At 48.6% G+C, this 15,819-nt stretch overlaps 1 protein-coding gene across 1 annotated transcript; it reads right to left on the minus strand.

Moving 5' to 3' along the window:
* Positions 1-12,453: 12,453 nt before the first annotated feature.
* LOC123424622 (L-type lectin-domain containing receptor kinase SIT2-like) lies at positions 12,454-14,895 on the minus strand. The gene has a single exon (XM_045108263.1). The coding sequence runs from the start codon at positions 14,727-14,729 to the stop codon at positions 12,669-12,671; it is 2,061 nt and encodes a 686-aa protein (XP_044964198.1). The 5' UTR covers positions 14,730-14,895; the 3' UTR covers positions 12,454-12,668.
* Positions 14,896-15,819: the final 924 nt, after the last annotated feature.

Below are 15,819 nucleotides of genomic sequence, written 5' to 3' on the forward strand. Positions count from 1 at the left end.
TTAGAACACATTAAGACAGTAGTCATCCTACCATACAGTATCCGAGAGTATTGAATCTCCAACGGAGTGGGTTAGTAAAGTTACTCTCCTCAGTTCACCACTGGCTTGTTTTCCCAGGTCCTACTTCACGGGATCTCCGATCATATACGTTGGGTTACTACCATGGCAACTCATGTGGGTCTCATACCCATCTCCCTCGATGCACTATCTATCACAACACGTGATAGCCCTTTAGTAAAGGGATCTGCCAGATTCTTAGCCGTTTGGATATAATCCAACGCTATCTCCGGAGTTTCTCAAACGTCTGACAGACTTCAATCTCATTCTTATATGTTTGTTGGACTTCATATTATCCTTTGAACTCTTCACTTTAACAATAACCGTCTGATTATCGCAGTTCATAAGGATAGCCGGAACCGGCTTCTCAACCACAGGTAAGTCCATCAAAAGATCTCGAAGAAATTCTGCTTCGACACCAGATGTGTCTAATGCTGTTAATTCTGCTTCCATTGTCGATCTTGTTAAGATTGTTTGCTTGCAAGACTTCCAGGAAACAGCACCAGCCCCAAGAGTAAACATATACCCAGTAGTGGCCTTCATCTCATCAGCATCAGAGATCCAATTCGCATCACTATACCCTTCAAGTACCGATGGGAATCCCGTATAGTGAAGCCCGTGGTTGACAGTACCTTTCAAGTAGCGCATAATTCTTTCAATAGCACGCCAATGAACATCGCCCGGGTTTGCAACAAACCGGCTAAGTTTGCTCACAGCAAACGCGATGTCAGGCCTCGTTGCGCTAGCTAGGTACATAAGTGAACCGATAATTTGAGAGAATCTCAATTGATCTATAGCTGTGCCTTTAAACTTTCGAATAAGCACACTAGGATCATATGGTGTTTGACAAATTTTGCAGTCTGAATATCCAAAGCGACTCAAAATCTTATCAACATCGTGGGATTGTAGAAGTGTAATCCCACCCTCATCATCTCTCAACAGCTTGATGTTCAAGATAACATCAGCCACCCCAAGGTCCTTCATCTCAAAGTTTTGAGACAGAAAAGACTTAACCTCCTCAATTACTTTGAGGTTGGTTCCAAATATCAGTATGTCATCAACATACAAGCACAATATAACTCCTTCGCCCCCACCATGGCGATAGTATACACATTTATCAGCTTCATTAACAACGAAGCCAACAGATGTCAGAGTTGTATTAAACTTTCTCATGCCATTGCTTAGGTGCTTGTCTCAGACCATATAAAGATTTTAGCAACTTACACACCTTTCCTTCCTGACCTTCTATCACAAAGCCATCTGGTTGTTACATATAGATTTCCTCATTTAGCTCTCCATTCAGGAAAGCCGTCTTAACGTCCATTTGATGAACGAGAAGACCATGAGAGGCCGCCAATGAGAGTAGTACTCTAATGGTGGTCAGTCTAGCCACAGGTGAATAAGTATCGAAGAAATCTTCCTCTTCTTTCTGGGCATAGCCCTTGGCCACAAGCCTAGCCTTGTACTTTTCAATCGTACCATCGGGCCTAAGCTTCTTTTTGAACACCCACTTGCATCCCAATGGTTTGCAACCATAGGGACGATCAGTGATTTCCCATGTCCCGTTAGCCATGATGGAATCCATCTCGCTACGGACCGCAGCTTTCCAGTAATCAGCATCTGGAGAAGCATACGCTTCTGAAATAGAAGTGGGATTATCATCCACGAGATATACGAAGAAATCATCACCAAAGGTCTTTGCAGTCCTTTGTCTCTTGCCCCTACCACGGGCTTCCTCGTCATCCTCCTCAGGATTTTCATCATGTGTTTGTTCATAATATTCCATAGGAATGGCAGGCTCAGGAGTTATCTCAGATTCCTGTCTAGAAGTGCTTTGCATATCTCTCATGGGAAATATATCCTCAAAGAATGTAGCATCCCTCGACTCCATTATTGTACCGACCTTCAGGTCAGGTACCTCAGATTTCACTACTAGAAATCTATAGCCTACGCTATTCTTAGCGTATCCCAAATTAACGCAATCCACAGTCTTTGGTCCAAGCTTACGCTTCTTGGGGATCGGTACATTGACTTTCGCCAAGCAGCCCCAGGTACGTAAGTACGAGAGTGTCGTCCTTCTCTTCGACCACTCCACGTAGGGAGTGACCTCATTATCTTTTGTAGGAACTTTATTCAGGACATGACACGCGGTCAATATAGCCTCCCCCACCATGCCTTGGATAAACCCGATGTATCTAACATGGCGTTAACCAAATCAGTTAGAGTACGGTTTTTCCGCTCGGCAACCCCGTTTGACTGGGGTGAATAGGGAGGCGTCCTCTCATGAATAATCCCGTGTTCCGCACAAAATGAATCAAATTCGTTTGAGAAGTACTCTCCACCACGATCGGACCGGACTCGTTTAATTTTCTTTTCAAGTTGATTCTCAACTTCTGCCTTATAGATTTTAAAGTAGTGTAGAGCCTCATCTTTAGTATTTAACAGATACACATAGCAAAATCTAGTGGAATCATCTATCAATGTCATGAAGTATTTCTTTCCACCTTTAGTCAACACACCATTCATCTCACAAAGATCAGAATGTATGAGTTCTAATGGTGCCAAGTGTCTCTCCTCTGCAGCCTTGTGAGGCTTGCGAGGTTGCTTTGCTTGCACACACGAGTGGCACTTAGAACCTTTGGCTAAAGTGAAAGTTGGGATTAAATTCAGTTTTGTTAGCCGCGACATAACACCGAAACTTATGTGACAAAGACGTGAATGCCAAACTTCAGATTCATTAACACTCGAATGAATATTGTTCACGACTTTATTACAAAAATCTGCTAGAGAAAGGCGGAACAGACCTCCGCATTCATAACCTTTTCCAACGAAAAGTCTATATTTCGTAACTACTACTTTATTAGACTCGAACACCAACTTAAACCCTTCTCTACACAGAAGGGAGCCACTAACGAGATTCTTCTTGATGGCGGGGACATGCTGCACGTTCTTCAGCTGCACGATCCTTCCCGAAGTAAACTTCAGATTGACCGTGCCAACACCAAGAACAGAAGCACTCGCGCCATTCCCCATCAATACGGACCCGCGACCGGTGTCCTGATAAGAAGAGAACAATGATAAGTCAGCACACACATGAATATTTGCACCCGTGTCCACCCAACAATCGGTGGACTGACAATCTGTAAATACAGTAAGTAAATTACCGTACCCAGATGCACCACTTTCATTGTTGCCCACAATCATGTTTGCAGACTTGGAGTCCTGCGCCGGCTTCTTGTACTTGTTTGGGCATTTGTTCGCCCAATGTTCCTCTGAACCACAAGTATAGCAGCCATCTCCCTTCTTATTCTTCTTGAAGGGCTTCTTCCCCTTCTTCTTGAAGTCGGTATTCTGTTGGACAGAGTTCTTTCCCTTGGGCTTGTGAGAATTGAAGTTCCTCTGATGTACCATATTGGCAGCAGAAGAGCTTTCCACCGCTTTTCCATTGGAGTCCTTTGCTCTCGAGTTCTGCTCAACATTCAGATGGCCGATGATGTCCTCTACTAAGAACTCACGCCTCTGATGTTTCAGAGTAGTAGCAAAGTGTTGGGTAACGTAGCATAAATTCAAAAAATTTCCTACGCATGTTCAGATCTTCCTATGGAGAGACCAGCAACGAGAGAGGAGTAAGAGCATCTTCGTACCTTTGAAGATCGCTAAGCGGAAGCGTTGCTAGAACGCGGTTGATGGAGTCGTACTCGCAGCGATTCCGATCTAGTGCCGAACAACGGCACCTCCGCGTTCAACACACGTGCATCCCGGTGACGTCTCCCGCACCTTGATCCAGCAAGGAGGAGGGAGAGGTTGGGGAAGAAGACCAGCAACACGACGGCGTGGTGTTGGTGGAGAGACAAGGTCTCCTGACAGGGCTTTGCCAAGCGCCGGCACAGAGGAGGAGGAAGAAGTGCAGGGCTGCGCCGAGGGAGAGGGAAAACTGTGTCCTCCAAAGGCCAAAAGTGCCCACTATATATAGGGGAAGGGGAGAGGGGTTGCCACCCCTAGGGTTCCCACCCTAGGGGGTGCGGCAGCCCTCCCAGATGGGGTTTGTGGCGGCCAGATGGGGAGGAGGGGGTGGCGCACCCCTCTGGTGGGCCTAAGGCCCACCTAAGTTAGGGTTCCCCCCCCCCCTCTTTTTCTTTCCCCTGCGCCATGGGCTGAGTGGGGAGGCGCACCAGCCCAACTAGGGGCTGGTTCCCACCCCCACTTAGCCCATCTTACCTCTTGGGGTCGCAGCCCCCCTTCGGTGGTCCCCCGGGACCACCTCCGGTGGTCCCGGTGGTCCCGGTACGTTACAGGTGATGCCCGAAACACTTCCGGTGTCCGAAACCATCCGTCCTATATATCAATATTTACCTCCGGACCATTCCGGAGCTCCTCGTGACGTCCTGGATCTCATCCGGGACTCCGAACAACTTTCGGTAATCTCGTATAACAATTCCCTATAACCCTAGCGTCATCGAACCTTAAGTGTGTAGACCCTACGGGTTCGGGAGACAGGCAGACATGACCGAGACACCTCTCTGGCCAATAACCATCAGCGGGGTCTGGATACCCATGGTGGCTCCCACTAGCTCCACGATGATCTCATCGGATGAACCACGATGTCAAGGATTCAATCAATCCCGTATACGATTCCCTTTGTCTGTCGGTATAGAACTTGCCCGAGATTCGATCGTCGGTATACCTATACCTTGTTCAATCTCGTTACCGGTAAGTCTCTTTACTCGTTCCGTAGCACGTCATCGTGTGACTAACTCCTTAGTCACATTGAGCTCATGATGATGTTTTACCGAGTGGGCCCAGAGATACCTCTCCGTCACACGGAGTGACAAATCCCGATCTCGATTCGTGCCAACCCAACAGACACTTTTGGAGGTACCCGTAGTGCACCTTTATAGTCACCCAGTTACGTTGTGACGTTTGATACACCCAAAGCACTCCTACGGTATCCGGGAGTTGCACAATCTCACGGTCGAAGGAAAAGATACTTGACATTAGAAAAGCATCAGCATACGAACAATACGATCTAGTGCTAGGCTTAGGATTGGGTCTTGTCCACCACATCATTCTCCCAATGATGTGATCCCGTTATCAATGACATCCAATGTCCATGATCAGGAAACCATGATCATCTATTGACTAACGAGCTAGCTAACTAGAGGCTTGCTAGGGACACATTGTGATCTATTCATTCACACATGTATTAGTGTTTCCTGTTAATACAATTATAGCATGAACGATAGACGATTATCATGAACAAGGAAATATGATAATAACCATTTTATTATTGCCTCTAGGGCATATTTCCAACACAAAGTTCCTCCAGGAATTAGGGAGCTTAGCAATTATACAGCCCGCGACAAACTTGCCCGGCAAATTGCACTTAAGAACCTCAAGTTCCTTAGCTATGCATATTATCTCATGAGCTTGTTCCAATACAGAACGGTTATCAACCATCTTGTAATCGTGGAACTGCTCCATAACATACATCTCACTCCCAGCATCGGTGGCCCCGAATTTAGATTCGAGCGCCTCCCACAAGTCCTTGGCAACATGCATATGTAAATATGCATCAACCAGCTTATCTCCGATCACGCTCATGACTGCTCCAAGGAATAGGACGGTGGCCTCCTTAAACATCTTCTCCTGTTCAGGAGTGATAGTTTCCGTAGGAGTGACACCGGCTACCCAGAACACGTTCATAGCCGTGAGCCATAAGGTGGTTCTCGTTTGCCAACGCTTGAAAAAGGTACCGGTAAACTTATCCGGTTTCAGTGCAGCAGCAAAACCATTACTCAAAAAATTCCTACAGACATTAGGTTTTTGGATTGTTGAGTAAATAGGCAATTTTCCGAGTATATTAATCCACGAAATAATAACTAGCATGGCATTGACTAGACTAATGACATACTGATCTTGAGCTAACCTAGCACATACTACGCATATAGTGGATACATCTATGCAAACAAGTAGTACTGCTAGGATAAATACGAACATGAGGATAAACGAGTCATACCCTCCAATCGGCCAGTTGGCCGTATGTAATGACCAAGATGCGGTCCTTTCCGATCTGGGGGTCGAGGCCACGAATAGGAAAGAAGCGCATCTAAGTGTTTTGCAAGCAAGTAAACATAGCACATAATAATAAATAAAGTAGACAATCTGGGATTCAACTGTCTTCTTATTAATAATACAGAGTACAACGCAGATACAATCAATGTAGTTCCGGTACGGACTACAAAACAAGGAAAATGCTATGCTACCCGCTGCAGGCCCACGATCACGACCACGTCTCAGTCCTCTGGATAGTTCACGTAAAGGCGATCTGTCTCCTCGTCGTACTGCCACGCCAGCTGGGTGCCGTCGGGATCATCTGCCTCTGGGGTACCTGTACCTGCTGGGAGTTTCGGAGGAATCCGTGAGCCACGGGGACTCAGCAACCTAAGACCTTGGTGCCAGATCTAGTCATGTTATTGGGTAAGGAAGGGGTGAAGGGTTTCAGGCTGCTGCATCCTAAGGTTGAATAAGTGGCTAGCTTACGCAAAGGAGAAGTGACAGTGTTCTATACTAACGATCGTGAATACTTGATCAGAAAGTAATCCTGAACACCTACCTACGACATTCATAACCCCACCGTGTTCCCGATCGAAGAGAGATCTTCGAAGGGACAGTCACGGTTACGCACACAGTTGGCATATTTTATTAGTTTATGTTCAAGTTTTCTAATACCGGATGTTAACAAAATATTCCAAGTTGCCACATAACCGCGGGCACGGCTTTCCGAAAGATTAAACCCTGCAGGGGTGCTCCAACTAGTCCATCACAAACGAACACAGGCCGCAAAGTCATCCTCTATCACGAATCTCGTGATCTCGTCGGATTCCTTAGAGGAAAACCTCAACTCTGGGTGAAACCAAAGCTTCACCGGAATTCCTATACGCAAGATATACCGCTAAGGTAAGACAAGGCTAGCAGGACCACCCGACGTGTCGACGCCCCTGATAAGAGCCGCGTATCTCAGTCTCAGGACACGCCGGATGAGCGATGGTTACCATGCCAAAACTCCGAGTTGCCCCGGGGAGCGTAATAAGCTGCTCTGGTTTGGACCAACACTCATGAGGAGCACTGGCCCGGGTTGTTGATTAAGTTCCTCGGGGTAGCTATTCCCTATGCAGTTCATTTTTTAGGTGATTAGCAAATAGTACCAAAGTTGGGTCCTGCCGGACAAGCCTTAACACTACGCGATTTATCAAGGGGGTCCCCATAACAACCCCGAACGTGTTAGGAGCGATCATTATGGAATCAAACACCGGTAACCGGTAACTAAGGCGGCAATAACGGAACAAGACACCCGGCAAAAGGCTAGGCCTCCCGTCATTTACCAAATATATAGGTACATTAATTAAATAATAGAAATTAACATAATGATATCAAGCTCATGGCAACTCATGAGTTATAAACACCTGCAACTAGCAATGCTAACATTAGTAGCTGAGCAAGCCTACCTAGCCATGCAAGTTTGCTAGGAAAGAGTAAGGTGTTTAGGCTCATGGCATATGAAGAGGCAATATATTTTCAGTGGTAGGCAGCGAGCAATAACGTGGAATCGAAACTAACATAACAAGTCTAGATATGGGATCAAGGTCATGTCATCTTGCCTGTGATATCCTCAGCTTGGAATGGTTCTGGATCGTCCTGCACGTACTCTCCTGACTCCACGTAATCGGTCTCCGCTCCCGGTGCTACCCAACACAAAATAACAGCCAATGAACAGCAGCACCACAAAATGCAACAATCACATGATGCATGAGATGAAAGTTGAGCATGCACCACTATTTCTAACACAAGCACAGGCAGGATAAACTACAACAAGTTCCTGGACAGAACTTTGCACTAAACTATTTGGAAATGCATGGGAATGATATGAACAGATGCATCTCGTGAAAACGGTGCAAAACCATATAAGGAACTTTGCAAACGGAGCTACGGATCAACGGGAATCAACGAAACACGATATGAAGCCCTACGTGAAAGATTCATCACCACTCACACAATTGGCACAAATCTGGTGTTCCCAGGTTGCCAAGACATATATTAACCCAACATGAATGAAATGGAGCAAGGTAGAACACCCCAACAACAATTGAACACAAACTTTGAACAAAATGTCAAAACTACGCAATCTGCCAGTTTCTGCATCTTAGCTGTTTGTGAGCAACATGCAACATAGCTACATGTCTTCAAATGTGACACATAATATATGTGGCTGTTTCCAACCAAGAACACTACAATCTCCAGCAAGAATCACAGCAAAAGGAATTAAACTCTAGAAGATACAAGGCCACAAACTTTCCCAAAACCATCAGTTCTCAGGGACTTGTTGAAAATTCCTGCACCTGAGTTTCTGTTTCTGTTCTGAAGCTTTTTGACAGCAATCAAAACACAAGCTACTGGACTCCAAATGACTTGAAAATTGACAGGAAGCTTCACAAACATCCCAGGTTCAAAACACTAGCACTGAACTAAGTCCAGTTCTCAACATAATGACCAGAACAACCTTATCTACAGGGGAAGAAAATGTTTTCAGCATTCCAGACTTAGTGAAATTTTCAGAGTTCAAAATTCTGGAATTCCCCAACCATATGCCCACTTTGTCTAGGCATAGTTTGCACACACAAGTTCCCAAGAGGTGTTTGACACCACTATGGTATTGAGCACAAACCCCTACAACTAACACACCGAGATCCATGCCTTTGGGCTCCATCTATATCATGGAAACAAAGCCCAAACTTTCAACAAAATGAAAATGCAAATCCATAAGGTATGCTTTTAAGATGCCAATTACCTAGGAGAGTTTCATGTGCACAATGACAAAGTGACATGGGGGTTTGAACCCCATGTTTGTGTCATACACATCAACAACACCAACACACATGAGCCAACCCCACACACAATATGCCCTCTCCCATATTAAACATGAGGAGGTGCACCACTTGTAAAGGTGGGGAGGTCCACACCACCCACATATCTAGCATGACACAAATCTAGTCCTACTAGAACTAGTTAGAGCATACAATAGCTACACTCCCTAAATGAATCCAACACCACCACACACTACTACTCATGAGCACATCAATGCTCTTCATGCCTTGCCATGGGTGAGGCTCTCACACACATATCTATACTGGAGCTACCACAAGCTAATGCACACACATCACAATCTACTAGCCCCACATGGTGCAAGAGCCCACTCCAAGCACAAGGGAAACACACTCACATGCACATCTCTCACAAGCACAACCACACACACTACATCACCTAGCTCAACTATAACAGCAAGGAAAAAATACATAATTCCATGGCCACCTTTGGTAGGCACAAGATCAGCAATAGTAAGAAGGGTGTTTTAAAATAATGTAGCAGAAGAGAAAAAACAACAGGGAAAGAACACAATAGCAAGAGGGGTCAGGATTTGAACCCTGAACCTCCTGATGCTCTCTACTGCACCCACCCACTCTGCTATGCCCATGGGGCTCGACAGAGAAGGACCCAAACAGAGGTTAAACTCTGTTGTGCTGCCCTACTGCAAATCAGAAAGGAAACAGGCAAGATAAAAAGGGGGGTGCAACGCATGGGATTTGAACCCTGCACCTAACGATAACACAAACACACATCTACCACTACGCTGCTGTTACTGATGTTAACGGGAGAAGGGAAAAAGGCAAGGTAATCTACCAGCAACATAAATCAAAACAAAATATCAAAAGGGCGCCGAGGGGGGGACTCGAACCCTGGACCTCTCATCAGGCGCATGCATATGACAGAGAGATACTACCATCAGGCTACGATGTCATTACTTTCAGAGGGGGGATACACACGAAGGTAAAGCTACAGAAACCGACTCCTGTCTACAGCGAGAATAACAGCGACAGAGAACTGCCGGCTACTCGCTTGCCGGCGTTGCTACGCTGCACTGCCGGCGCGGAGCTCGTGCATACGGCGATGAGAGACGGCGAGAAGAAGAACCCGCACCTGCTGGGTACCCACCTACGCAGGGAGGAAGCCCTGTTGCAAACCGCAGCTCTACTTTGACGATCTACGTCTACCGCGACCGAGGTGACAGGAACCCCAGCTGCCGGCAGCGAGGAGGGTTCCTCTGGCCATGGCGCTGCTACAGAGAGGGGGAGGAAGCCCTCCTCTGCGCGGCACCCCCATAACCCTACACTACTCTGCACCACTCGCAACTTCTGCACCCCCAACACACTGCTATGGAACAGAGAAGCGCACATCACGCCGGGAACGAGCCGGACCGCGGAGGAGGAAGGAAGGAGGACGAGGACGCGACCTCACCTTGGGGGAAGATGGGGCGCCGAACGGGGAGGAGGAGCGCTGGAGAGGAAGAAGACGGGCCGACGAAGTCGTTCCGCCGAAGACCGAAGAAGAGGACGGACGCAGTTCGCCCGGTTCGTCCCGTTGACGAGGACGAGCTCGACGGGGGGGGGGGGGGGCGCTCCTCGGGGTCCTAGCGCCGGGAATGGGACGCGGGGAGCCGCCCCGAGCCCCCGGACATGGCGGCCGGGCCGCCCGACGACGCCCGCAGAAGACGCCGGCGACTCTCTCCCTCTGCACCCTCTGCTATCTTACCTGACAGAGAAGAAGGAAGAGAGATGGGAACGAGATGGGTTTGGGAGAGGTGGCGGCGGCGGCTGAGGGGAGGAGAGGAACCCTAGGCTTCGGGCACGGACGCCAACGCAACTTATAGGGGGCCCTCGACGTGCTGCTCACGGCGCCGTCAGCTCTCTCTCTCTCACACACGTGCTGACGGAAAGCAGACAGCGAGGGGAGGAGGAGGACGCCGTGAAGAAAGAAAGGAGAGGAGAGGCCGCGCGTGGGCTCTCTCTGGAGGGAGCAGCTGGGCCAGGAGGGAGGAAAGAGGCCCATGCTGCCCAGGAAGAGGGAAAAAAATATATTGGGGAGGGGATTCCTATATAGTATTTAAACACACTCAAGAAAATAACCCACAAATAATCTACTGTGGCAAAAATCAAAAGGAAAATCCTGCTGGACTTAAGGAATTTTGGCCCAATAGGGAAAAATAGGAATGCAATATTGAGATGTTTGAAATAAATGCAAAACAGTCATTAAGCTACTGTTTTGAATTTATTTGCACCACTAAAATCAAAGAATCAAATCAGGAAAATTGCACCCCCTCATAAGCACATTTTATCTAACCACTAGACATTTTAGAATCATCTTTGGGAAGAAGGAATTTTGACAAGAATAAAATAGGAGGGAAAAGGAGTTTAAAAGGCAAGAGCTTAAAAAGACTAGCACTCACTCCTACATCACACACACCATTATCACATGCATCACAAGGTAGTGCAAAACCACCACTTAATCCTAGCAAGATCACATGCACTCACAACACCACAACACTACTCCTATTAAACTCAAATGCAACGTGATCATGGCATGCAATCCTAAGTATGGCAAGGAATGATATGTAATGCATGCATGCAAGGGAAGTAAGCACTAGGGAACACACATGAAATCATGGCACAAAAGGATAGCATCAAGATCTCTGACAAGGTGGCCCCACATGGAAGGTTACAAGAAGGGAAAGTTCTACACTTGGGGCATTACACCGTAGCAGCAGCGGCGGCGACGGCAGTATCCTCAGCCGTCTTCTTCTCGGCTTCCTCGCGGAGACGGTCAGCTTCGCTTGGTGAAGACATGGCGATGACGAGGGCGACGCGGACGTAGACGAAGCAGACGGACGGAGGCGAGCAGTCGCGTGATCGCTTCCCAAAAACCGCCCCTCTCCCGTACAGGAACCGGAGAGGCGAGGTTTCGGAGGCCTGCTCTCCCGTCGACCGTGTACGCGGTAAACGGGACGGAGTCGCCGGCGGCAGCAGCAGTCAAGGAACGAACGCGTGAGGCAGATGTGATCTGATTCTCGTGACGGCTAGGGTAGGCGATGCCCACGTCCGAGTCGGTAACAGCGACGATCCGACGTCTCGGATCGTTCCTTGTCCGTTACGTATTCTCCGTTCCTGACCGGCAAAAATAAGCGCGTAGGTATGAGCTCGGCTCGGCTCATTCCCGCAACCCGCGGCGGGCAGCGGCGGAGGAGGAGTGCGCGAGGGCACCTTCTCTTCTCACTCTCCAATAGCATGTGGAAGAGAGACCCTTATAAAGGGGTCCAAACTCTCCTCCACTAGCGGGGTGGGACTAAACTCCCACCACCTTGTCATGCCACCACCTACATGGGCCCTTGGAGATTTTTTTGAAATTCTCTAATGGGACTAAAGCCCACCTCCAAATTTCAACACAATCTGTTGTTACCGATTCAAGTTACATGTCATCAAGCTGGTCAATGATTTGTCAGAGCAGTTGTACGGTCCAACCTTCAAAGCTTTGCTTGAAATATTTCTTAATCACTTATACATACATTGATTACCCAACATTCAAATAATGAAAATCGGCCAGTTCAGACACGCGGGGCGGAGCAGTCCAACAACAGAGCATAGCTTCTTAATACAACCCCTTACATCCTTTATCAAATCAACAGAGAGGAGGAAGAGGGGGGGGGGGTCAATTGCATACATGCTTCACCTTCCCTCTCGTAAAATTGTCACTGAAGACTCACCCGACAAAGTGGCGACACTCATCGCAGGCTGAGAACATGCCATGTCGTGCGAATCAAATCCTCCATTTTGCATTTGTGCCATCATGATGTAGCTTATGTAGGCCGGTGATAAATCAGGAGGCAATTGATCATGGTCGAGGTACTGCATGACCTTTCGCATGATTGGCCGCGCGTTGGGCGACGGGTACGTGCATAGCAAACCCAATTTGAGCACAATGGTTACCTCCTCTGTGTTGAATTCCCCTCTGAGTCGTGGATCCACCGTGTCGAGCATTGAGCCGTTGTGGTGGTGCTCAAGCACCCACTCGACCAGCAACACCCGGTTGTTTTGCTCATCAATGAAGATTGGCTTGCGTCCACACGTGACCTCTAGGAGAAACACACCAAATGCGTACACATCAGAGAAGGGTGTTGGCCTCCCAGCGCGCGAGAGTTCTGGCGCAAGATATCCCATGGTGCCAGCCACATGGGTGGTTTCAGCGGCGGTTTCGTGGTCATAGATCCTTGCAAGACCAAAATCGCCCAACCTTCCATTCATCTTACTATCCAAGAGTACATTGCTTGCCTTTATATCTCTGTGGATGATGACCTGCTCCCATTCCTCATGTAGATATAACAAACTTGATGCCACACCTTTGATGATTGAATACCTCTGGTACCAACATAGCAATTGGTCGTTTCTACCATGTAGGTATTTGTCAAGGCTAACATTTTCCATGAAGTCATAAACCAGGAGAAGTTCATCTTTCCGCCTACAGTAGCCCAGCAATTGCGTGAGGTTACGGTGTCGAAGACGACCAACGCTCACCACCTCGGCGATGAACTCCTTTACCCCTTGCCTTGAATTGTGTGACATTCTCTTGACGGCAACCTCCATCTCAGGCTCTCGAAGCACACCCTTGTAGACGCTTCCGAAGCCTCCCCTCCCAAGCAAGTTCTTGTCACTGAAACCCTTGGTCGCATGAAACAAGTCCTTGTATGAAAATCGGTTGGAGCCAAACGGGACCTCCCAGTCCTCACGCACCTCAGAGTACTTGAGACGCAGCCTTCTTACAAAGATGTAGATTCCGATGCCCAGCGAAACCATCGTCACCGATGCTAAGGCTAGAACGATCTTTATTGAGATTGGCATGGACCGTGAGTTGCTCCAGGCCGATGGTAACTGTGGCAGCTTCGAGATGTCTAGTGCAGGGGCTGGTCTATCCAGGGCAAAGCTCCAGCCGAGGATGAAGTGTCGTGTGGAAAAGAAGTTCGTTGCCGAAGAGAACCCGACGTACGCCATGTTCGGCACTACACCGGAGAGGTTGACGTTGGTCTGCAGGAGGGGCCTCTTGGGCCTGGCCACGCCCAACGGAGCCATGGTCACCGTGATATCCGTGGCCCTGCTGTCGTAGTCCACCCACACCTGCATGGGCTTCCGGCTTATCAGACTTAGGTTCTGGAACATCCCGGTGCCGTCATCATAGTACCATCCGGCGTCGGCGGAATCGATTGACACCAGGCTATCAACGTCGACCCCGACATGGTTGTCGTTGAGGTCGCGGAGCTCGGCATCTTTGAACGTGTCTAGCTCCACGGCAAAGATGCGGGCGCTCCGGTTGCCAATATTGTCTTCGTTTAGTAGTCCCAGGAACTGGCCTGGCGACGCAGCGGAGAGCACCTCCTTGGACGCGGCCACGAAGAAGGCGATGCCGTCGCTGCTGAGGTCTTCGTATGGACCGAAGATGGCGAAGACGAAGGTGGTCGAGAAGGACCGCATGGAGCCGGCGGCGTTCGATGCGGTACGGAACGGCAGCGGGAACGGCTGGACGGCATGGCCTTTCACCTTTCTGCCATCGGTCAGCATGAGGAGGCCGTTAGGCATGACCCCGGCCGCACCGTCGAGCGTCAAGTTCGCGCCGGAGAAGCCGTTGTAGACGAACTGCCGGCCATCATCGCCGCCGCCGGTGGCCGCGAGGCAGCGGCCCGCAGCAACGAGGAGCAGGAGCAGGGCGACCAAGTGGTAAAGCCCGAGAAGAAGCATGGCTCTCGTATCACCAGCGGCGGAGAAGGACCGCTCGCCGGTCTCTTTGTCCTTGGCTATGGTGCTTGGGATTTGTGAACGGTAAGTAGGGCGATGAAGCGAGCTTTCCCCCTTTACCAGTGCTTCCGGGTTGGAGCGAGCAAAATTCTTTGAACCATGTCGCGAGTTGGACGTGTACCGACTGAAATAGAAATGCATGGACGGGATATAGAATTTGAGCTCTCTTCCATGCTGCCCGAAAATGACTGCAGTGTCTACACACCACATATGGCTAAATGCAATCGTTTTCTGCTAGGAAACGTGAGTCGCCGGTCATGCCGAACAGCCACAGGTCTCAAGTCGTCGTTCTTGAGTCTTCTCCACTTGAAAAGTCATATGGGGATTATTACCGGTTTTGACACGGCCCTGGACACTTATTAGGTATCATCGCCGCCGTTGTCGTGTTGATCCGTATATATGTGACCCTGTATTAAGATGAGCATCAGAAATTCACAACTAATTTGTTGGGCACAAGTCGAAATTGCAGCTCAACTTTGTGTTGCTATCTTACGAAGGCCATCATCCGTTAGCAAAATGATCACACTTCTGTCACAATAATCTAAAACCGTACTACCGTGTTACTTCCCCAGTTCCTACGTAATTATAGTTGACGAGAACTGTTCTATTCCTCCTCAACTACAAGTACAGAGGGAGTAGGTCCAAACAAGTCCTTGTATGAAAATCGCTTGGAGCCAAACGGGACCTCCCAGTCCTCAGCCAGTGGCGGAGATAGGCCTAGGGCAGAGGCCTAGACAGAATAACATTTGTACTAGAGTGCATCATTTAAGCTTGTTTTGGCCTAGGCGTAATTCGATACCAGCTCCACCACTGCCTCGCGCACCTCAGAGTACTTGAGACACTGTCATCTACTCATCTTACACATATGTAGATTCCGATGCCTATAGGCATAGCCAGCATCACCGCTAAGACCAGCGGAGTGATAATGATGCCAGATGTCATCTACTCATCTTACACATATCGCAAACCTCAGATGTTCAATGCAGGGGCAGGGTCGTCCAGAGCGAAGCTCCAGCCGAGGACGACGTGTTTT

The sequence above is a fragment of the Hordeum vulgare genome, chromosome 2H, assembly GCF_904849725.1.
Source record: "Hordeum vulgare subsp. vulgare chromosome 2H, MorexV3_pseudomolecules_assembly, whole genome shotgun sequence".
Classification (NCBI taxonomy): Eukaryota; Viridiplantae; Streptophyta; class Magnoliopsida; order Poales; family Poaceae; genus Hordeum; species Hordeum vulgare.